The sequence below is a fragment of the Lithobates pipiens genome, unplaced genomic scaffold, assembly GCF_037356315.1.
Source record: "Lithobates pipiens isolate NorthernLeopardFrog02 unplaced genomic scaffold, aLitPip1_a1.2 Scaffold_13, whole genome shotgun sequence".
Taxonomy (NCBI): domain Eukaryota; kingdom Metazoa; phylum Chordata; class Amphibia; order Anura; family Ranidae; genus Lithobates; species Lithobates pipiens.
This window is the reverse complement of record NW_027507718.1, coordinates 363480183-363504697: the sequence shown is the minus strand read 5'-3', so window position 1 is coordinate 363504697 and position 24515 is coordinate 363480183. Positions and strand designations below refer to the sequence as shown.

The following is a 24515-nucleotide window of genomic DNA, read 5'->3' as shown; positions in this document are numbered from 1 at the left end:
GACTTTTATTTGGGCGGAACTCTGCTTTAAGCTTTGATGGAAGTTTTCTATGCAGATCTGCACTAGATTTTGCACTCTCCAGTTTTAGTAAATCAACACCATTGCGTATGATCAGAATATTTTGTTTTCATGGATTGTGACTATACTATTTAAATATACAAATTATCATTGGGAGCTACTTTGGTAATCTTGTACACTCTGCTCAGTAGTCTGGCTGCAGATGCCACTCTTTATACAATGATAATGAACGTTTTGCATCAGGGCCAGATATTCCTTTTCTCTCCCCCAAGAACGAACTGTCTTATTCCCTTCCTGCCCTTTTTGCACTCCTGCCAACTGACTAGCCTTAGTTTCAGACTAAACAGATCAGACATTATAGGCACACAAGACATACGAAAGATAGCGTTGGAAGGTTGAAAGAGACAGTGGAGCAAACTGTCACACTATTCTGCTAGCAATGTGGTCGTGGGTGTATGAGTGGACTGTAAGCCCTTGTACACACGGTCGGAGATTCCGACAACCAAATCCGTCAGAGTAATTTTGACGGATTAATTCCGGAAGAGGTCCGGAAGTGATGTTGGATGCACATGGTCGGACAAGGTTGTCGGAAAATCCGATTGTACATAACGTGATGACGTTATTTCGTTATGACGGGACTACAGGCTAGTAGCCAATAGCTTTGGTCTAGGAATTTGATCTGAGCATGCGTGGCACTTTGTCCATTGGAGTAGGCTACACATGATCGGAGTATGTCCGATCGGAGCATTTTGTCGGAAAATTTTACCGGCAAGTTGGAAAAGTTGGTCCGTTGGATATTCCGACGGAAACAGTCCGATGGAGACCACACACAGTCGGAATATCAGACGAAACGGTCCGATAGGACACATTTCGTCGGAACCTCCGACCGTGTGTACAAGGGCTAAGTGTACAATATACTATTCTACCAAAAAAAATCCAAAATGAACTGTGCAAGGATAGCATCAATGAGGATCTAACCAGGCTGCACTGCACTAACTGTTTTTTAGAATTGTAACACGTTAGAAAGTGTTGCTGTCAGTAATAAACATTGTAACGTGGCCCCTTACATGCAGGGTCATCCAGCTGGAATGCTTCCTTCCTGGGGTTTTAGTACACTCTGGAGTATAGATTAAGAGCCAGGGCTTTTTTTCAGCAGGAACGCAGGGGAGCGCAGTTCCGGCACCTCCAGCACTGACTGTATGTAATGGCAAGAAAAGCTGGGGTGTGCTGCCGGGTCTATTGATTGGAGGATCTATTCTGGTTGGAGGGGGTCTATTGTTGCTGAGGAGGTCTAATGTTGCTGGTGGGGGACCTATTGTTGCTGAGGGCGAGTCTTATATTGCTGGGGGGGGGTCAGATGTTGCTGGGTGAGATCTGCTGTTGAAGGAGAGGTCTATTGTTTTTGGCTGATGGAGAGTCTATTGATGCTGGCTGCGGACAGATCTGTTGTTGCTGCTGATAGTCTATTGTTAGTAGAGGGGAAATGTTGCGTATGATCCATTGTTGTTAGGGGGATCTATTGTTGCTGGTGTGGGGCCCTATTGTTACTGGCTGCAGGGGATCCATTTTACGGCTTTTCTTGCTATCAATACCGAATTCCATACAAATTACTGAGCACCACATAATTATATGTGGTTCTGTATTCTTTAAAAGTGGTGGTATTGGGAGGTGGGTAGGGGGTGGAACCAAGGAATAGGGCTCGAAGGTTGGTAGGAAAGGGGGAGTTCCTGCACCTATTCTCTGAGAAAACAAGCCCTGTTAAGAGCTATGATAAAGCACTGTGTGTAGTGTGAAACACATCAGTTTCCTGTTCTGCTGTGACATGTAATTTTGGATTTTGTGTTTTTTTTTAATAAAAAAAGAGTGTGGCTGTCCAGAACCATTTTGCATTCACTCTGGAGTGATAGGTGCAGCTTCCAGTCCTTCTGGGACTAAAGTCTGGAAGCTCCACCCCCCCCCCCCCCCCCCCCACAACATTTCTGTCCACTTTTTTTTTGTAAATCCTAGAGTAAAAAAAGTTTACCTGTCATACCTTTAACTTGTTTTTATATTTCTACTTAATTATAATTGATACTCATTTTTTTACATCCAGGAGGAAGCACAGCTCCTCCTGTACTTTTTTGTTCACTTGGATATAAGTACTGGTGGGCTCATAGGCCTCACATCTTGATCCCCCCCCCCCCATTCTCCTGGCCATTCACAAAATGAAGCCTGGGTCTGTGCGTTTTGTGAATGGCCTGGTGAAAAGGGAGGCGGAGACACTGGAAAGAATTTTGCACCCTGAGTTTGCCTTTAAGACAGCATACAAATTTTGGTTGTAAGAGCAGTAAAAATGTATTAAACAACCAGATGTGTAAAACATTTTAAAATTACTTACAGATGGTTATTGTTTAATGTTTCTAAAGCAGGTTTTAGGGGGCCATTTACTCATAGCTCACAACTGTCCCTGATTTGGAACAAAGGCCCTTTGTCCCTCTTTCCTCCTCATTTGTCCCTCATTTTGGTCTGATCTATATAGTTATATATAAAATGCACTACTTATCCATCAAAAAGTGTTTCCCCAGTGCTAAACCCTTCATCCAATTTCTAAATTGCTGCATTTGTAAATTCCAAAAGCCAATATAAAGGAATAGTAGTTGTAAAAAAAGCACTTGTGGGTTTAACCAATTACATTTTTTGCACAATTCTCCTTTAAGGCGGCGTGGCAGGGTGTGTGTCCTATGCCTACATACTTTTGCTGATAGGTGTCCCTTGTTCCCATCTCAGAAAGTTGGGAGATATGTATTATTATGTATGTAGCCTGCTACAGAATGAACAAGTTCCAAATGAGTGTTTCAATCCAACCTAAGCCAGATGGGTCCCTTTGACTCCTCTGCTTCAGAGTCACCAAGGTGTCATCAGCCTTACACAGGTGTAATAGAGAAAAGAAATGCACTTTTAAAAAGTACCAGAAACACAAAAGTAAACACTTTCTAATTCCTGGCCTAGGTCAAAATGATATCATACATCCTAGAAGTCTTCATGGGCATTTTTTTTTCTTTCATCTGGAAGAGGACAGGGGGGCTTTCTTAGCTAAGCACACCTTTCTGCCAGCACTCCTCACCTTGCAAAAGTGTGCCAGCAGCCCATGTATATTGCACATGTGCAAGATTTTCTAGGGCATTATCACAATAAGGGGAGGTGGATTCTAGGAAGTAAGCGCTACATGAATCTGCCCTTACTCAAGATGGCCATGGCTGGAAATGTTGGGGGGAGGAGATGTTTTTCAAAGCAATTTCTCAACAAAATAAAGCACGGAGACATGGATGGATGGGTGAGGTTTTTTTTTTATATATTAAAAATGAATTCAATCAGATTGTGGTGCTGAGATACAGTTAGGTTTAAGAAACGGTCCAGTTTAAACCTACCAGGCCTTAAAATATTTGCTCTCCCTCCTAACACATATGCTAAGTAATCTGTGTAAAAAAAGATGTAAATACTTATTTTCATGCCACTCCAGTCTGGTTACGTGATCCCCTGTGTCAGCTAGCAGTGGCTGCAGGGGAGAGGAGGGAAAGCTCAACAACGACTGATAAAGCCTGGAGCAGTGATGTCACCTATAGCCTTCTATGGCTCATCTGTTGTCAGTGCTCCCTTGTCTCCTCTGCAGCCACCGGTGACTGACAAAGAGGATAAAGTGACTGGACTGAAGCAGGCTGAAAATAGGTACGTATATACAGTACACCTTTTTTTTTATACTGGTTAATTAGCATTGTTGTTAGAAGGGGGAGGGAGACATTTGTAAGGCTAGTAAGTTTAGATTGGAATTCTACTTTCATTTCTGCTTTACAGCGGGATTCCGCTGACTAATCTTTTTTTTTTTTCCTGTGTCTTTGTTATGCGTTTACTAATGTGTTTTTGTACTCACTACTTGTGGCTTTTTACTCCCCGGCCTGCCGATTTCATGCAGAAGAAACAGTTTTAAAACTTCATGCCGGCTGTTTCCATATTGTTTGTGGGCATTTGAAGCCCACAAGCATTTTCTTTCTGGGATGCGGTGATGCTGTGCTCCCAGCATTCACCGCTTGATCCCGCGCATGCTCATTGATAGCAGCGAGCAGCGCCATAAAATGGTGCCTTCTGAGACTCCCTCGTTACATGACCGGCGTCATGTGATGCCAAAATCTCATGAGATTTCGGCAGGACAGCGTTCCCCACTAAATCATGGGAACAATGTGAGAAACCTCCCAGGGGACTTTGCAAAGCCGGGGAAAAGCAATAACCACGCCTACTCCCACGGGAGGAGAGCCCGGAAGTCACCTTTGAAATGTAAATTAAAAGTTAATTACGGCAATCAGATTTTTATAAAGGTTCATTTTGGCATCTTTGGGAGAAACACTACGGCTTGTGAGGTTTTAAAAATGTGAGTACAACACCGCTTTTAGTACTGACTGCTGTTAGCTTTGCCACATTAATTTTACCCACAGGTTCACTTTAGCCCAAAACTTGAAGTTTAAAGTGGTTGTAAACCGAAGACATGAAATATGAACAAAGCATGTGCCTCTATAGTGTGCACTTGTCTCAATCCAGAGCACTAAGTGTAATTTCTGTCTGTTGCTTAATTCCTCTGTTATCAGCATGAATCACTACAGGTTTTCCTGACACCATGAGAAAAAAGGTGACGGGGAGGGATCTCCAGCATACCACTTGTGATTGACAGCCTCAGCTCTGTTCTTTTGTGTGTGTGTGTGTGGGGGGAGGGTGTCTCTTCCCTCCAATCAGCTCTCAGAGCTCTACTCACTGAGCTCTGCAGAGTGTAACTTCAGCTCTCCATCCCCTGTTTTCTGACAGCTTGGACAAGCTGTATAAATTCTTGATTTTGAATGGCTGTAGAGAAGAGAAGACTGATAAACAGGTACAAATTTTGTAGGAGGATTTGTTTTATCTCTGTATATCACCTGAGGCCAGTCACTTCACTGGGTAAGTGTTTACAATCATTTTAAGTTCTCTTTTGTGTGGGCAGGTTTTGTTTCTTGAATTGATATTATAGTGGTAACCATATGTAAATCAATAAAATAGACACATAACAAGCCAAAAAAAATGTAAAATGCATTTTATGGATCCTGGTCGCTGTACAGGTACCCAATTCTACCAATTTAGAAATAATAATTTGTTGGCTATTATTTGGTTGCTTTGAGTTACTGCATTTTAAACATTGGCTTTGCTCTTCGCATTGATGTATTCAGTAAGTTCTTATGCCCCGTACGCACAATCGGACTTTCCGACAAATAAAACATTGAGATTTTTGTTCGAAGGATGTTGGCTCCAACTTGTCTTGCATACACACGGTCACACAAATGTTGGGCAACAATTACGAATGTAGTGATGTACAAGACGTGCGCGATATCTCCATTACAAACGCTAGTTATATCTCCGGCTCGTACTTGATTTCGAGCATGCATGGAGTTTTGTCTGATGGACTTTTGTACACGCGATCGCAAAGTCCGACAACAAACATTTGTTGGCGGAAAATTTGAGAACCTGCTAGCCAACATTTGTTGGCAGAAAGTCTGACAACAAATGTTTGATGGAGCATACACACGGTCAGACTTTCCACCAACAAGCTCACATCCAACATTTGTTGTCGGAAAATCCGATCGTGTATACGGGGCATAAAGGTATAATGGATTTTATCTCATGAATTATCTCTCGTGTTTAAAAACATTCTGGTCTGACTAGAAGAAGAGCCTATAAATACGTACAGTATAAAATATGGCCATGAAAACTAGCAAAATGGGAAAGTCACATAAGGAAATTACTCATTTAAATACACTATAGTTCCCCTTTAATATAATAATTGTACTAAAAAGATTTAATAAAAAACAAGATTTTTTTAAAAACACTTCTGTAGACAAAGAAGCATAAATGTCAAAATGATTTCACAAGCAATTATAAAGATGACACTAGTTTCTGGTAGGTGAGAAAACCATCACATAAGACAGAGTGACTCTGAAAAACAAAATGTACTTAATGGTTCATAAATGTTGTAGGCACAAAGACAAATCCTTTGTCCATGTTTCTTTGTGTTCCATAAATACTTAATGACATAAGTGTTCAATCTACCATTCTGACACATGCTAATTGTGTGAAGGGATGGTGGGAATTTACTTTCTAAGCAATTTTACGAAAGACATGACTCCAGTTTCCAATTTTTCGGAGTTTGTTTCCCAAAAGCTCCTTCCTCCAGCTCTGTACATTTATATTTATTATCCAGCTGTATATAAAGTGACAGTCTGTATACTCTCAGGGGTGTAAGAACATCTCCAGGAGCTGAGCTAACATAAAGGTTGAACTAGTCCCCAGCTCCATGTCACATAAATTCTTAACCGGCCTCTGAAAGAGAACCTGTAGTTCTATTCTTTAAGATATACAGTACATATTATGAAGAATATCAGTTAACAGTAAATAATTGAATCAATGTGTGTGTATAGATCAGCCATTCTCAACCAGAGGTTGATAGGGGTCCTTGAGCTGTGACTGATGAACCACCTATTTGATGATGGCTACAGAGTTCAAGGTTCAGCACCACTTAGCAAAGCCAGCAGCATGACACCAAATATCTTTTTAGCTGTCTTTAGGGGTTGGCATTCTAAACACCACTTTAAGGGGGGCATTCTTCCTATTGACCACTAATATAAGGAGCATTGTTCCGATTGAGCCCTGATGATTTGGTTTTAGTAAGGGTTCCTCGAGACATGAAAATTATTTTTGGGGTTCCTCTAGGGTTAAAAGGTTGACAAAGCCTGGTATAGATAATCAATTGTACCTGAGGGCAATCATATTTGCTCATGACATATGTTGCTATGATTCCTGCGGTTCATCTTATCTCCCTGATGACATACAATATATTACCAAACGTATTGGGATGCCTGCCTTTACATGCGCATGAACTTTAATGGCATCCAAGTCTCAATCACTAACTACTTGTTCAATCGACTTTTGCCAAAATAGCTGGGTAGAACACTGTTGACCAAATAGAGCCTACATTCAGATGCAGACACTGCTTGCTCAGCTGGTAGAGGAGATTGGCCTAGCTGCCCTATTAAAGCCCTGCATGGATTGAAATTTGGCCAGTTCAGCTGGGACTGGCCAAATTTTGATAATTTTGATCGATGTACACATAGCTCCCAACTGTCTCTGATTTTGAGGGACTGTCCCTGATTTCAAACAAAGTCCCTCATTCCTCCTCATTTGTACCTCATTTTGGTCTGATCTATATAGTTGTATATAAAATGCACTTTTTATCTTTCAAAAAGTGTTTTCCAGTGCAAAACCTTTCATCCAATTTCTAAATTGCTGCATCTGTAAATTTTAAAAACCAGTATAAAGTAATAGTAGTGGTAAAAAAGGAAAGAAAAAAAAAACACTTGTGAGTTTAACCAATCATTTTTTTGTATACATCTCCTTTAAGGGGGCATGGCAGGAGTGTGTCCTATGGCTACATACTTTTGCTAATAGGTGTCCCTCGTTCCCATCTCAAAAATTAATATGGATAAGTGGCTTTCCTGCAGCAGTCAAATTCAAGAACCAGGATGCAGGTGATCCTTGATCAGATAAGGATTTATTGTGCACACATAATGTAACATGTGGGCAGTCAGGTGGTAGATCTCAGCCGGGCAATTCATTTATCTCAGTGTATATACGAGGTGTGTCTAAACCCTTGTACACACAGTTGGACATTTCGACGGAAAATGTCCGATCGGACCACGTTGTCGGATAATCCGACTGTGTGTGGGCTCCATCGGACTGTTTCCATCGGACAAAGTTTTAGAGCTGGGCTATAAAACTTTCCGACAGCATGATCCGATCGGACTTTGTCTGATTGTGTGTAGAGAATTCAGATCGGACAAAGTGCCACGCATGCTCAGATCAAATTCCTAGACTAAAGCTATTGGCTACTAGCCTGAACGTAGTCCCGTCCTAACGAAATAACGCCATCACGTTACGTACGATCGGATTTTCCGACAACTTTGTCTGACCGTGTGTATGCAACATAAGTTTTGGACGAAATCCGTCAGATAAAATCTAAAAGGATTTTGTTGTCGGAATGTCCGACCGTGTGTACAAGGGCTTAAACGTTTGGTGAACAGTCCAAAATCTCAACAGCAACATGGACCAGGTGTGCTCGCATGCACATGTCTATCCATTGATGCGTTGAGATAGTGCCACCTAGAGTACATGTGACCATTAGGGTAAATCCACTACGGGCAGTCAAACTTAGTGAGTGTGAGAGTTAGGGTCACAGGGCAATGGAGCAATAGGTGAACATCAAGTTCGGCTACAAATTGGGGAAAACAGTGAAATAAAAAAGAAAGTCATGAGTGAGAAAATGTATTTACAACTGGTTCAAACGCTGAGGATGAGCCACATTCGGGTTGGCCATCAACAAGCACAAGCTGACAGACGAACAGAAAGCAAAACAGATGGAAACCTCTGGAAATGTCCTTGCCATGTGTGACCAGGATTTGTAGCACTTATTCGGTCATGTCTGGGGTCCTGTTTGTCAACGGCTGACCCGAACACAGCAAACACATTTTCTGTTCACGGCTTCCATCCTGTACACTTGCACCAACATTTCATGTATCTCAGTCGCCATTTTTCCAAATTTACAGCAGGACTTGATGTTACATAGTTGCTCAATTGCATTGTGACAATTGCACAGTGATACTACCTCTCACACAGACTGTGTTTGACTGCCCACAGCGGATTTAACCTTATGGTCACATGTACTCCGCACTAGGTGGCTCTTCTCGCTGTGTCTCTGGATAGCCTTATGCATGCACCAGGCCCATGCAAAAAATATGTACCAAAAAAATGGCGCAGTGTGGAGATGAGAACATATAAACAAACAGCTGCCCCCTTTAAAATGAACGAATCACTGGAACTGTGAGAAATGATAACATAAGAATAAGGTGCTCTACATGTTCATATAAAAAAACTTTCACAAAGAAAAACATTGCATCAAACTCAAATGTGCACATTAATGAGAAAAATAAGCAAACATAAAGTCCATAAGTGAATAAATCCCAACACCAAAACGGAATGCTCTGAGATAAAACTTCTAGATCTTTCACCATGAGTGCTCAATATGAAGATGGCCACTCACCAGAGCTGTTTGACACCTGTTTACAGGATGGTCAAGAAACACTTTGGGAAACTCAAATTGGTTCCACTAATGGCATGAATCCACTCCAATGGCCACTCAGGAAGGAGCTAGAATTCTAAAAAATTATTCCACAGGAGACACAGATGAAAGTCTCATAGTGTAGTAATTTTTAATAGAGTAAAAACAGCAGCTTTAAAGCAGTTACACTCACTTGTGATAGTGCCTGGCCTGGCACTAGGTGTGAACAGCGTGTGTGAGTCAACTGATCCCTGGGGGTAGCGTGCATTCCACGTCTCACTCCGAAGGTGCAAAGCCTGGTGTGGTGTATCAAAAATGGACCCGGAAATGACGGATCCTCCGCTCCTACATATGTTTCGACTGTGAATGGCTCTTCAGGAAGTGTAACTGCTATTATTGCTGCTCTTTTTACTCTATAAAAAATTACTACACTATGAGACTTTCATCTTTGTCTCCAGTGGAGTCATTTTTTACATTCTAGCTCCTTCCTGAGTGGCCATTGGAGTGGATTCATGCCATTAGTGGAACAATTTGGGGTTCCCAAACTGTTTCTTGACCATCCTGTAAAAAGGGGTCAACGGGATCTTTATTTTATTTTTTTAGGTTAACAAATGCTTTAAGGATTTAAACATATCCAATAACATTGTGAATTCCCCTAATCCTGCTACATATTATCCACTCATATAACAGGTGCTTCTAGACATCACTTCATTCCCTATATCACATGGAATGACTAGATGTATCAGGTAAGATAAGGTTAGACTTTCCATAACATAATGGACATCTCCCATAGAGTTTAATTAACCACTTCTGGACCAAGTCTATTTTTGACATTTGTTTACAAGTTAAAATCTGTATTTTTGTGTTAGAAAATTACTTAGATCCCCCAAACATTATATAATTTTTTTAGCAAAGACTCTGGAGACTAAAATGGCAGTTGTTGCACTTCCTTCCAATCGTTTCCTTGGAAGAGGTAACAGAAAAAGTATCTAAGGCTTTCCCGGTTGATTTTTGCATTCTTTTTCATATCACTGGGCAACAACACATTACTAATCTAATACATAAACAGCAGTACAAGTGCTCCAAAGATCACTACAAGTATTTTACGGAGTTCCAGTAAGAACTTCTTAAAAGCTTCCCCCAGACCCTCAAACAATGACATAGGGTTTAACAAAGACCACCACTCTGAGATGCCAAGGTGATGATTAATCATCCCCTTTGAAGACTATCACCTACTGCCATATGCTCATCCAGATCATAGCTTTGGTTAGCAACATACAGTAAATACAACATTCTTTGCCATTGAGTTTGCATAGCCCATATGGTTAACTATCACTTGTCTCCGGACATGATGCTCCAACATGATGTTAGTGATATTTACATTATCGATATCATTACTCCTATTTGCCTTTTCATGACCCCTTCCTGTCCATGAAGGCAACCAAGTCCAAAATTTAAAAGCCTCCTCCTACAAGGAAAAGGAGTATTCCTGTACTATTTTCTCCATATCCTCTTAGGCAGCTGAAATTTGGTGGATCTCCTTTGTCACCTTGAAAAGTTGCATTAGCAACTCTTGTAGCATATATAGCATATGTAGCATATATCTATTGAGCAATCACCCAGGTACCATTAGCTTTAAGTGGAAACCGCACAAAAGAATAGGGAACAGGTAAAACCTTAGCTTCTATACTTTCTGCTTTTACTCTTACTGCTACTTCTATGGTTAGGGCTAAACCCTTCTGGGTGATTTGACCCTTATCTAGAAGATCATGTCTATGTGCTTTTTAATATATAGCTGAGTTTATGACAGGTTTCAGTAAATATTTTATCAGGCTCTGATCGAACACTCTACTTTCCCGCACTATAGGGATGTCTCTAGGGTGCTAACAATAGTCTATGATACCCACTCTGACTAGATCTGGTTCCTTTCTCTGGTCTAGAATTTGTCCAAAACTCCTTCTCAGATGTTCTTTGAACTAGTAGGAACTTATCTTCCTCTCCCCTTCTCAGTTTCCTGAATAGTGTACTATTTACTGTCCCATTGATCAGGATGCTGAGGTACAGCTTTGGTTCTGTGACAGCTACACTATATTACCAAAAGTATTGGGATGCCTGCCTTTATACGCACATGAAATCTAATGGTATCCCAGTCTATAGGGCTCAATATTGAGTTGGCACACCCTATGCAGCTATAACTGCTTCAACTCTTCTGGGAAGACTGTACACAAGGTTTAGGAGTATGTCTATGGGAATGTTTGACCATTCTTCCAGAAGCACATTTGTGAGGTCAGGCACTGAAGTGAATGAGAAGGCCTGGCTCTCAGTCTGCACTCTAATTTATCCCAAAGGTGTACTAGTTCCTCCTCAAGTTCCTCCACCCCAAACTTGCTCATCCATGTCTTTCTGGTGCTTGTTTTGTGCACTGTCCAAATCATTTGGTGGAGAGGGATTATAGTGTTGGGTTGTTTCTCACGGGTTGGGCTTGGCCCCTTAGTTCCAGTGAAGGGAACTCCTAAGGCATCAGCATACCAAGAAATTTTGGACAATTTCATGCTCCCAACTTTGTGGGAACAGTTTGGGGATGGCCCCTTCCTGTTCCAACATGACTGCGCACCAGTGCACAAAGCAGGGTCCATAAAGACTTGGATGAGCAAGTTTGGGGTGGAGGAACTTGACTGGCCTGAACATAGTCCTGACCTGAACCCAATAGAACACCTTTGGGATGAATTAGAGTGGAGTCAGGCATTCTCGTCTACATCAGTGCCTTACCTCACAAATGTGCTTCTGGAAGAATGGTCAAACATTCCCACCGACAGACTCCTAAACCTTGTGGACAGCCTTCCCAGAAGAGTCAAAGCTGTTATAGCTGCAAAGGGATGGTCAACTCAATATTGAACCCTACAGACTAAGACTGTGATGCCATTAAAGTTCATGTGCGTTTAAAGGCAGGCGTCACAATACTCTTGGTAATATAGTGTTTGTCTATCACAGGTTTGTGTCTAGAGGAATCATAGAGCATATCTAATAATCCAACAAACTATTTTTGGAACTAATTACCTTTTACAACTGGTTTAAGCGATTCAACAAGGTTTGGCTCTCCAACAGCACTACCTACATGACTATGGCAAAGACCCAGATATACATTCCCATGGCTCTTATGGGCTTTAGCCTTGATATGAAAAAAGTTAGTCCCATGCAATTTCTTCCTAAGCGCTCTTGAGTTTTAAGGCACCCTCTTACTAATAATACTCGGTCCTATTGCTCAGGAATGCCCGCAGCATGCACACGTTTGCAACGGGAGGCATGTACCCATCTCGATCTCCTGGCTGCAGGTTCTGACTTTCTCTAATACATACAGAAACATACACCCTGTTGTGTAAGGCATAAAGGTGTTTATGCAGTCCAATGACTCGGTGAGTGACCCATAAGAATTAGCCAGGGCTTGTGGGAAATGTAGTCCTGTGCTTTGGCAATGATCCAAATAGGATCTCATAAGGAAAGAGTTTATTTTTCAGCCTAGCGGTGGTCCTAAGCGCAAACAGAGCTATAGGTAAGCCTTGGAGCTAATTTGATCCTGTCTCGGCTATGATCTTTGCTAACTTTATCCTCAGCAACCCATTGTACTTTTCTATCTTTCCACTAGCTGTGGGGTTGAAAGGAGTTTGTAATTGCTGTTATACTCTAAAGACTACAAGCACTTCTAAATCTACACAGATATTCTCTCAAAGGGGTACAAAGCCACTGGGGTGTAACCTAAGTTTTGGCCCCATTCCCTGGGTTGAGTTCTGCACAAATTAGCCATGCTTGATAGTGTTGCTTTGCTACTATTTCAATCTTCAAATGCATACTACAATTTTAAAATAAGATCAACCATCCTAACCCCCTTTGGCAACTTGAAAGGGGAAGATGTGCTTTTGCACAAAGTGAAGCATACATTGAAGGCAGTGTACATAACTTCCCATTGTCATGGAGCCAACGTTTTGACTCTTCAACATATTTACTAGATATCCACACAAATGGGGGCCTTGGAATTTGTCACAAGTTAGGCCTGACATTAAATCAAATTCAAAGTTTCAAAATTGTCATGCTCAGTGTGGCTCAATCTGTCTTCAAAGATAACTTCTTGGCTAACTGCCCAAAATACATTTTAAATGAAAAAAAATTCTTCATTAATGACATTCTTCTAAATCACAATCACATACTGAACATGGCAATTGTAAACTCACTAAATCTCTACAATGATCCCAAACCATAATAGATTATATTATATTCTCTACCAAGATATCCTTCTCCCAAGAGAAGATCATAATTACAAGACAGTACACCTTGTTTTTTCCTAGCCAGGCATTTCCTTCAACTGGACAATAGATCCATATAGCACTTTCTTACATGACAATGCCTTCTCTTCCATTTCCAAGCCAAACAATTCCTGGCATTATGGCCTGGTTTCTGGCATTAGGAGCTAATAATCTTTGCAGAGGAGAGATGAAATCACCAGTATATTCTGCAGCTTCTTTGCCTCCATAAACTCCAAATTCTTCCAAATCTTGGAGGCATCAGAGGTCAAGGCACTGGAACTAATGCTGTCTCTCCCTCCTCTGTAAATGAGGGAGAAAAGAAAAAATGTTCTCCCTCTGTTCCACTTATCTCCTGCGAGGATATGAATGGCTTTCCAATTTTTTCTCTAGCCACACATCTGTTAGCCAAATATCCTGGCTTTCTTCAGTTATAGCGGTCTTCTCAATTTCTTTTTCTTTCTTTTATTGCTAAGTGGAGGGGTAGTGTGCAGTAAATAGGGAGGTGGGATATCTGCCTCCGTCTGTCCTTTCAGAGGTCACTACAGGTTTTGATGAGGCCTCAGAGGATACATGCATCTGTTCAAGTCTTCTCAAGTGCGCACTACTGTCGGGTGCCTCAGCCAACGCCACCTGTGTTTAGTCTCTGATTAAAGTCCTTGCCAAATAATGTGCACCTGCTTTCATTTCTGCAGACAGTCATTATTGCTCTTGATGTGGCTGGATGTTTTTGAGGGAACAGAAACCAAAGCTTCTGCTGTTCTATTGTATCCCTTACTCATCCATCTTATCCATGCTGCCAGCTTATTAGCATCTATACTTTTATTTTTGAAGTTATGGTGCAAAACAATCTATTAGGGTTGCCACCTTTTCTGCAAGCCAAACCCAAACACTTTAGTGGCTTGGGACATCTTTGGATGCCCCAAGGAGAATAGTAATGCAGTTCACATAGTGTGCCGCAGTGAACAGTGGGTGTAGCCAAATTGCTCTTGCTGACATCATCATTCTGCTCTCCAGTGATGCTGATCCTGCCCCCAGACAGCCGTCCGCAGCTCCCGGATAGCTACAGATTTGTGTGTGACTATCTTGGTTACTTGGGGAGCCACAGCCTGAATAACGTGCCACAGCCTGAATAATGTGTCTGGGATTTTAGTCCACCTGAAACCGAGATACATGGTTCTAAACCCGGACTGTCTGGGTGAATCCTGGATAGGTGGCAACCCTACAATCCATGCCCTTACATCATAAGTTCTCTGTACGTGGATTGAAAAGTTTGAAAGTTTTGTCAAGATGTTCCATTTCTTTAGGCACTTGACCACCCATGGTGTAATATAGTGTGGGTATCCTTGTGCAGAACACATCTTATCAGTCCTTGCTCAAGGATTCCTGTGCTGTCAGACTTGGTACTTTAAAGTCTGTACAGGGACCTATATGCCTAGGAAATTAGTCCTTACTACTTATGCAAGAACACCTTTTACCTTCCACCTCAGACCTATCTGTGTGTCTAGGGAATTAATCCTTACTATTTATGCCAAAACACCTTTTCCCTTCTAGCTCAGATTCATTCAATTTAGTTGCCACATAGTGTAGTTGCAACAGTTGTCTTTTCACTAGCGGATAGGGATGAATTCCATCGCCCCCCTTTGAAAAAGCCTAACCGTATAGGAAACTGCTACCTTCACACTAGGAACTTGTAGTAGCACACCACAAAATCTCTTGTGCCGCATACACATGACTGGACTTTTCGACGGACTAGGTCCGACGGTCTCCCCCCCCCCCTCTTTGGGGCGGGGGAGGAATAAATGCTGGTAGAAGAGAATTTTCACAACCACCAAGCAGATCCAAACCCTCCTTGGAAGTTTGAATGTGATTAGTGAAGCAGTAAGCCGATAGATATGAAATATACTCCTACTGACCTATTACCAAGCCTCCATATTAGTTGTGTGCTCATTTTGTACTAGTATTAAGTAAGACTAATGCCGCGTACACACAGCCGGACTTTCCATCAGACTAGGAACGACGGTCTTCCTGACAGACTTTCGGTGGAATTCTGACGGACTTTGCGAACGAATGGACTTGGCCACACATGAACGGACTAAGTCCGTTCGCAAGTCCGTTCGTTTTGAACGTGATGACGTAAATGAGACTAAACAAGGAAGTTCAATAGCCAATGGCTGCCCTTGCATCATATTTGGTTAGCCAGACTAGCACACAGACGAACGGTTTTCCAGATTTTTAATCCATCGGATAGATTTGAAAGATGTTTTATTTCTAGGTCCATCGGACTTTTGGGGAAAAAAAGTCCTCTGGAGTCCACACACGATCGAATTGCCCAACGGATTCCGGTCTGCCGGACCAAGTCTGCCAGAAAGTCTGATCATGTGTCCATGTACACATAGGCTTTTACAAGAGTTTAGAAGCTGCAGTGGTTAGGGGTGGTTCGACCTCCCCTCAACCTCCCTCTGCTGAATGTGGATGAATTGAGTTCAGGATAGGAACGTTTTGACCATAGGCTGCAAAATGCGGCAAAATCACTGTAAGATTGCAGGGCTTTTATCTATGTTTTTTGGCAGGGGGTGTTTTCTGGCTGGAAAAACCCCCAGAACTAGTGGGTTTAAAGAGGAGTTTTTCAGCTGTAAAACTCTGAAAAATGCTGGGAATGCTAAAACACTTAAAAACATAGCTAGTCTGCGTTTATAAGCGTTCTTGAGCCATACGTTTATGTGGAAGTATAGTTTTGCTAAAAAACACTAAAAACACAAATGGTACAAAAATGCTCAAAAACGCTGATGCAAAAATGCTAGTGGCATTCTACAGCTAAAGATACTGGCATTTTTATAAAGTCCAGTGTGAGACCTAAAAGTGAGAGATAGTCAGACAGATTGGGGTAGAGAATTCTGAAGGATGGGAGGAAATGACAAGGGAACTAGAGAGCAGGAGGTCTTGGGAGGAATGAAGAGAATGATTGGGTTGGTATTTTGAGACTAGGTTAGTAATGTAGCTGAGGGCCGAGTTGTGAATGGCTTTGTAAGTTGTTAGTATTTTGATTGGCAGAGGAGAGTAGCAGACACTGAACAGTTTCTAAGGTGAATAAGGCTGGCAGCAGCATTCATGATGGACTGAATAAGGAGATAGCCTATTTAATCACTTGTCTACTAGGCTCTTTTACCCCCTTCCTGCCCAGGCCAATTTTCAGCTTTCAGCACTGTCACACTGTGAATTACAATTGCATGGTCATGCAACACTGTACACAAACAAACGTTTTGTAATTTTCTTTTGGTGGTATTTAATCACCAGTGGGTTTTTTTTTTTTTTTTTTTTTTTGCTAAATAAACGAATATAGACTAAAGATTAAAAAAAAAAAAGATGTTTTCAAAGTTTGTAATAAAATTTTTGCAAACAGGTAATTTTTCTCCTTCACTGATGTACGCTGATGAGGCTGCACTGATGGACACTGATGAGTAGGTACTGATGCATGGGCATCCACAGAACTTTTTTCAGCTGCTGTCCATTCAAAAATGCACATGCGCAGTTCCAATGTTGGCCCGCAGCCATATTTTTTATGGGCAGCCACCGTTTGTTATGGGCATTTACGGCAGCTCAAAAACGGATTGAAATTCATGGGCTGCCCCTGTAAATTTATGGGCAGTTGGCATCACTGTGCTGACACCTTGCTCTGGGGGGCGCTTGTCCCCCCTTGTGGACGCCCATGCACTGATGGGCACTGATTCGCAGCACTGGTGGGCACAGATTGGCAGCACTGCTGGGTACTGTTGGAACTGCACTAGTAATCAGGACACCGATAATCAGTGCCCTGATTATGAACGCCCCTTTTACAAAAACTGGCTATCGGCTCTTTTCTCCTTTCCTCATGCTTTCAGGGTTAGGAAAGGAGTGCTGATAACCGGCTTGTGTTTACATCCATGATCAGCTGTGATTGCACAGATGGTAAAGAGCTGCTGATTGGCTCTTTACCTCAATCTATGATCAGCAGTGTCCTCCAGACACTAGGATCACAGAGCGCACCATCCATGCCCCGCAGCGTGCGTGATCATGTCACGTCATCATATGACAGTGTGCCCGCAACTAACCAGCCATGCTGTAGCTGTCATTCAGCTATAGCGCGGTTCCCAAGTGGTTAAAGGTAAGCCAATGAGAAGGGAGTTGCAGTGATGCTTTTTTAATGAATCCGATTGTGACTCAGTCGATAAGATTATGAGATTGCATAATGGAAACAAAGATGTGATGAATAACCTATGATTACATCTTCCAACTATTGATCAAAATCCATTTTCATGTATTGCATATCGATTGGGTGAGTGGTTGACTATAGATAATAGATTGATTATTCCAATCAGGGTAGACCAATTGTAAAAGATATCGATCACCTACCAAAGCTTACATGGCCACCATTAGCGTAGATGAGGGGTACTAATGGATTTTCTGTCCCTCCCTACTGGGCTGAATGGCTGCGATCGGAGCCATTTACGGACAGCCTTGGCGCTTTACTTCCGCTTTAAGCGGTGTCATGTTTGTCCTTTGCTTCTAGGTGTCTCTCCTCTGAGAAAGTTGCTAGAAATCCCCAGACAATGATAAGGAGAAGAAGGAGGAGGAAAGGAGGGAAGATCACAGCAGCAGCTACCGTGTTAGGTGTTATTTTTGGATGTTAGCATTCCTCCCCAAAATACACACCCTGCTTTAGCAGATCCTATTCTGCCCACACACACACAGAACCCCCTCCCAGGTCTGCCTGTCTCCCATGGACTGTGTAGTAAGCAGGGCTGGTCAGCAGCCAGGAGAGGTCTAAGCACATGACTTCCTCCTCCTAGGCTGCAGGAGGCTTTGTTGTGTGCGATCAGGAGGACCTAGAAGAAGGAGGAGAACGTGTGATCAGTGTGTGTGTGTGTGCTGTGTGTGTGCATGTGGAATGTCCTGACCACATCCTCAGCTACAGGACTGCGAGAACCTCGCCATCCATGGTAAGTGACACTGGGACACTTCTCCTCTAATCACTTCTCCTGTGATCGGGGATGTCGGCTCTGATCACAGATTTTAGCACTTGTATTTTTAGCACTGATTGTGGATTTTAGCACCGGGGGATGTTAGCAGTGATTTTGGATTTTAGCACTTGGGGGAATGTTAGCACTGATGGTGGGTTTTAGCAGAGATCGGAGATGTTAGCAGTGTGGTTTAGACTTTATAAATAGTTGTGTGTGTCTGGAGAGGAGTTTGTTTTCTCGGGCTATGTGACGTTGGTGCTGTCACCCAGCAGGGGACTGTCAATCATTAACACAGCGATCTGATCAGTCCTCTCCAGTGTTTGAAGAGCCATCAGGGGACATTAGGGGGGAGAGGAATCATTCCATACAGATGGGCTCTGTGCATTCATCATCATCATCCTCGTGTGTCCCCAACTTTTCCTAAAGTCCCAGCACAGGCATTGGTGACACACATGTGATCCCTGGAAGTTGTGCTGTCATTCCCCTGATCATTCAGCGTTGGCTTATTCCAGGATTATGGTCATTCTCCAGTGCTGGGAATTCTGGTAATAATGACCATTAAGTATAATTGAACTAATCAGGGCATTACATAACCACTCCAAAATTCACAAATCCTTTATAATGGGATGTGTGCAATGCACCTGCTGCTCAGCAGGGTATGGATTGTAGAAACAATGAACACAAACTGCATTACAAATATTATTCAAAAAGAGTCAAAATAATGATAGTGCAAGTTCAATAACAATAACAAACACAGCCCTGACATAGGAGATATAACATAAAGAAAAAAAAAAGAACCCATCCATTCTTCTTAGAATAAAGACACCAGTCCATCCAGTTCAACCTGAGTGAGTGTCTGCAATTGTCCCTATCCCTGTACATGGCACACTCACATCGGTCCCTACCCTCAAGGGTCATATACTAGGGCCAATTTGGGACAGAAGCCAATTAACCTACCTGTATGTCTTTGGAGTGTGGGAGGAAACCAGAGTACCCGGAGAAAACCCACGCAGGCACAGGGAGAACATGCAAACTCCAGGCAGGTAGTGTCGTGGTTGGGATTCAAAACTGCACACTGCAGCTGCTCAAAAAATAAAAGCTGATTTTACAGGCATTTGAGCTTTTGTTTTTCTGCTTAATTTGAAGAAGCTTGTATTTTTTTGTACTCTTTTGCATGTGTTTATTGACTTTTTTGAGCATAAGCTTTTTTTTTTTCTTTTAACAAACCCTCCCCTCAGCAGTTTTTTTTTCTGTGCGTTTTAAGCTTTTTTGCACTTTTTTGTGTATTTTTTTTTGGCCATCTTTTCTGCTCAAAAGCTTCTCTCAAAATCAAGAGTTTGGTGGGATTTTTTTCAGCTGCCTGTAATTCCCCATACACACGGTCGGACATTCCGACCACAAAATCCATCAATTTTTTTTTAGACGGATTTTGGCCGAAACTTGTGTTGCATACAAACAATCGCACAAAGCTGTCGGAAAATCTGATCGTTCTGAACGAGGTGACATCAAACACGTACGTCGGGACTATAAACAGGCCAGTAGCCTATAGCTTTCGTCTCTTTGTTTATTCTGAGCATGCGTGGAACTTTGTCTGTCTGAATTGTCTACACACGTTTGGAAATTTAGGCAATTTTTTGTTGTCGGAAAATTTTAGATCCTGCTCTCAAACTTTGTGCGTTGGAAAATCAGACGGAAAAAGTCAGATGGAGCCCACACACGGTTGGATTTTCCGACAACATGATCCGATCGCACATTTTCTGTTGGAAAATCCAACCGTGTGTATGGGGCATTAGACCCTATGCCTGTAAACTCCTGACAAAGCCAAAGTGTGCATAAACACATTGGCTAACAAGGAGGGGAGTTTCCAGGCAGAAAAAAAATAAGAGCTCAAAAAAGCTCAAAAGCCTGTAGGAGCCGCTTCTTTGAGATGCAGTGTGCATGAGCCCTTAAAGGGGTTGTAAAGGCTCGCATTTTTTCACATATGCATTAAGGTTAAAAAACACCTTGCAGTCACCGCCCCTCTAGCCCACCCATTTTACTTACCTGAGTCCCGAGCCTCTATGGACGCCGAATGCTGGATTCGGGAGAGCGCTTCTCCAAGGGGGTTATCTGATGCGGGGAGGAGCCGCAAGAGCTGCCGAGGGACCCCAGAAATGGATGTTCGGGGCCACTCTGTGTAAAGCGAGCTGCACAGTGGAGGTAAGTATGACATGTTTGTTATTTAAAAAAAAACAAAAAACTGTAATTTAGTATCACTTTAAAGAGGAGTTCCAGCCTGTAAAAAATATTAAAAGTCAGTAGCTACAAATACTGTAGCTGCTGAATTTTTTTAATAAGGACACTTACCCCTAACTGAGACATCATTCTGCATCGGGTGCAGACGCCAGGATCTGTAGTAGGGGAAACAGCCTGTTTCCTACTGCGCATGCACAAGTAGCGCTTTCTGAATGGTCCCGCCATCTTCTGGGACCTCTGTGTGTCCCAGGAGGCAGCGGGGAGTGAGGGGGGGAGGTAAGGAGGATGGGCCGGAAATGTCGAAGATTACTGTGTGGCAGTGCAATGATGTTACCTGGATATGGGAGCAGGTACCTGTCAAAAGCAGGTACCTGCTTTCCCCTCAAAAGTTCCAAATGTGGTGGGGGGGGGGGGGGGAGAAAACCAGCGGAGCTTCACCTTTTGGATGGAACTCTGCTTTAAGCCGGGGGTACACACTACAGTTTTTTTTTCGTGTAGCCCAACAGGTTGCACAAAAAACAACTGACAGCTCTGGTCCCACTGAGCTGTTGTGTTCTGACAGAGGAACCCCCCCACCAGAACACTCCGATCAGCACTCTCTGCAATTGGCTGAATGTTGGCCATTTTCTTTTTGAACCGGCCAATGTCTTCCGACATTTGACCCGTGTGTACCCAGCTTTAAAAAAGAGAAATACGTTTTTTCAAGATAAATGCCGCTACATTTTTTCGTGTGCCAAACCAACAATGCCATTACACAAGATCTATGTGTTGCTACACCAAATCACATTAAAAATGATATTAGCAGCTATAATTAAGCCCCCGAGGGCTGAAACATGTAAGCTGCGTGTTTTCTGGATTAGTTGCCTCTACCTACATTAAATAAATGGATTTTATGCTATGAAGTATCCAAGTCAATGATTGCATTCATCTTAAATCTTGAAGTAGAACTATAGGCAAAACAGTTTTGTTTCATTTTGGATAGAGCAATGGAGGGTTATAGCCCCTGCCAGATTTTTCTCACCATCCATGTCCCATTGCAGAGATCTCCCGTAATGTCCTGTCCCATTTCTTTTACTTTTCACTTTAATAATACTAGTATACAGGACAAATTGAGAGGGGTTGTAAGGTCAGAAGTTTTTTTTTATCTTATTACATTCTGTGCATTAAGATAAAAAGTCTTCTGTGTGCAGAAGCCACCCCTGCACCCCCCAATACTTACCTGAGCCCCTTCTCTCTCCAGTATTGTCCATAAGTTTCTCGGCCACACGGGACTCTCCTCCTGCTGTCAATCAACGTCAGTTAGCCAATCAGGGGAGAGGGGGCGGGGCCAAACCAGGGCTCCATGTCTGAATGGACACAGGGAGCTGTGGTCCAGCTCGGGTGCCCCCATAGCAAACTGCTTGCTGTGGGGGCACTCAACAGGAGGGAGGAGCCAGGAGAGCCAAAGAGGGACCTGAGAAGAGGAGGATCTGTGCAAAACCAACTGCACATAGGAGGGAAGTATAACATGTTTGTTATTTTTATGGGAAAGAAAAAAACAAGACTTTACAAATCACTTTAACAGGGGCACAGCCAGCAATAAAAACTGACAAGCGTTCTAATCCCTCTCCACTCCATCAAAAGCTAAAAAAAAAACTGTGAAAGTGAAATACGTCCATTATTATTACATTTTTCCGTGCGCCAAATCAACAAAGCTATTACACAAGTTTCTTATGTTGTTACACCAAATCACATTAAAAGTGATATTATAAGCTATGATTAAGGCCCCCCTGAGGGCTGAAACATGTTAGCTGCTTGTTTTCTGGATTTGTTTTTTACCTCTACCAACATTACATAAATGGATTTTATACTGTGAAGGATCCAAGTCACTGACTGCATTCGTCTTAAATCTTAAAAGTGAAATGTGTCTATTTTTATTATTGTCCGATCGCGTGTGCCAAAATAAGTAAGCACTTGCTTCAATGTTCTAAATTAAAAATCAGACCAAAATGTTGACCATTACCACTGTGGAGTATATATTGTAGTCAGTGAGGTGCCAAGCGGCAGCAGGGAGAGGAGAGGGTGTTGTGTATGAAAGAACAATGCACTACTATCGTGCAGCAAATTTATTATTTATTGATTACAGGTATTTATATAGCATTGACAGTTAACATAGCACTTTACATATATTGTATGTTCACAAATTAACGAACTGTCACACAACACTTTTATTCATTTGGCACATAAAAAGCACAATATGTGTCACCATAAGGATTTATGTACATTAACAGCGTGAAAATAAGACATATTTAGAGTCCCAGGAGCAGCAGCCTGTCAAAATCAATGATGCACGATGTACGCACATCCAAGCAGTGCTCACGTATAGGGCCATATATGTGTACAGGGACTAATTCAATGAAAGTCCCTGATTATGACAGGCTGCTGACAGTGGGCTGTATGCACAAGTTTTGGCTCCCAATTGCTGAACTACGTATGATTATTAAGCTGCACAGGCAAATATGGGCAGCACCGTGGCTAAGGCACTTCTGCCTAGCAGCACTAGGTTTGAATTCGAAACACAGCGCTACCTCCTTGGAGTTTGCATGTTCTCCCTGTGCCTGCGTGGGTTTCCTCTCATACTCCAAAGACGTACTAGTATTTTAATTGGCTCCTGTATAAATGGTCCCTAGTAAATGTATGAATGTGAGTTAGGGACCTCAGATTGTAATCTGGAGGGCAGGGACTGATGTGAATGTACAATATACAGTATCTCACAAAAGTGAGTACACCACTCATATTTTTGTAAATAGTTTATTATATCTTTTCATGTGACGACACTGAAAAAATAACACTTTGCTACAATGTAAAGTAGTGAGTGTACAGCTTGTATAAATTGTGTAAATTTGTGTAAATTTTCTGTTCCTTCAAAATAACTCAACACACAGCTATTAATGTCTAAACTTCTGGCAACAAAAATGAGTACACCCCTAAGTGAAAATGTCCAAATTGGGCCCAGTTAGCCATTTGTCCTCCCCGGTGTCATGTGACTCGTTAGTGACACAAGGTCTCAGGTGTGAATGGGGAGAAGGTGAATTAAATTTGGTGTTATCGCTCTCACTCTCTCATACTGGTCACTGGAAGTTCAACATGGCACCTCATGGCAAAGAACTCTCTGAGGATCCGAAAAAAAGAATTGTTGCTCTACATAAAGATAGCTTAGGCTACAAGAAGACCATACAGCAGTTTAACAGGACAAATTCCACTCACAACAGGCCTCACAATGGTCGACCAAAGAAGTTGAATGCACGTGCTCAGCATCATATGATTGCTGCCAGCATTGCTGCAGAGGTTAAAGGGGTGGGGGTTAAGCCTGTCAGTGCTCAGACCATACACTGCACACTGCATCAAATTGGTCTGGATGGCTGTCGCCCCAGAATGATGCACAAGAAAGCCAGCAAACAGTTTGCTTAAGACAACCAGACTAAGGACACGGATTACTGGAACCATGTCCTGTGGTTTCATTAGACCAAGATAAACGTAGTTGGTTCAGATGGTGTCAGGCGTGTGTGGGGGCAACCAGGTGAGGAGTACAAAGACAAATGTGTCTTGTCTACGGTCAAGCATGGTGGTGGGAGTGTCATGGTCTGGGGCTGCATGAGTGCTGCCGGCACTGGGGAGCTACAGTTCATTGAGGGAACCATGAATGCCAACATGTACTGTGACATATTAAAGCAGAGTATTATCCCCTCCCTCCAGACACTGGTCCACAGGGCAGTATTCCAACATGATAACAACCCCAAAAACACCTCCAAGACGACCACTGCC

At 42.4% G+C, this 24515-nt stretch overlaps 1 protein-coding gene across 3 annotated transcripts in view; it reads left to right on the top strand.

The window, feature by feature from the left end:
* PALLD (palladin, cytoskeletal associated protein) overlaps positions 1-24515 on the top strand; it is a 451294-nt gene that overhangs the window by 114868 nt on the left and 311911 nt on the right. The window contains exon 1 of one of the 3 annotated variants that reach the window (XM_077477178.1): positions 18242-18455. The exons of the other annotated variants lie outside the window; for them this stretch is intronic. Within the exon in view, the coding sequence (XP_077333304.1) occupies positions 18397-18455 (59 nt within the window). The 5' untranslated portion in view covers positions 18242-18396. Of the gene's footprint in view, positions 1-18241; positions 18456-24515 lie in introns of those variants that run through there. 3 annotated transcript variants of the gene reach the window in all.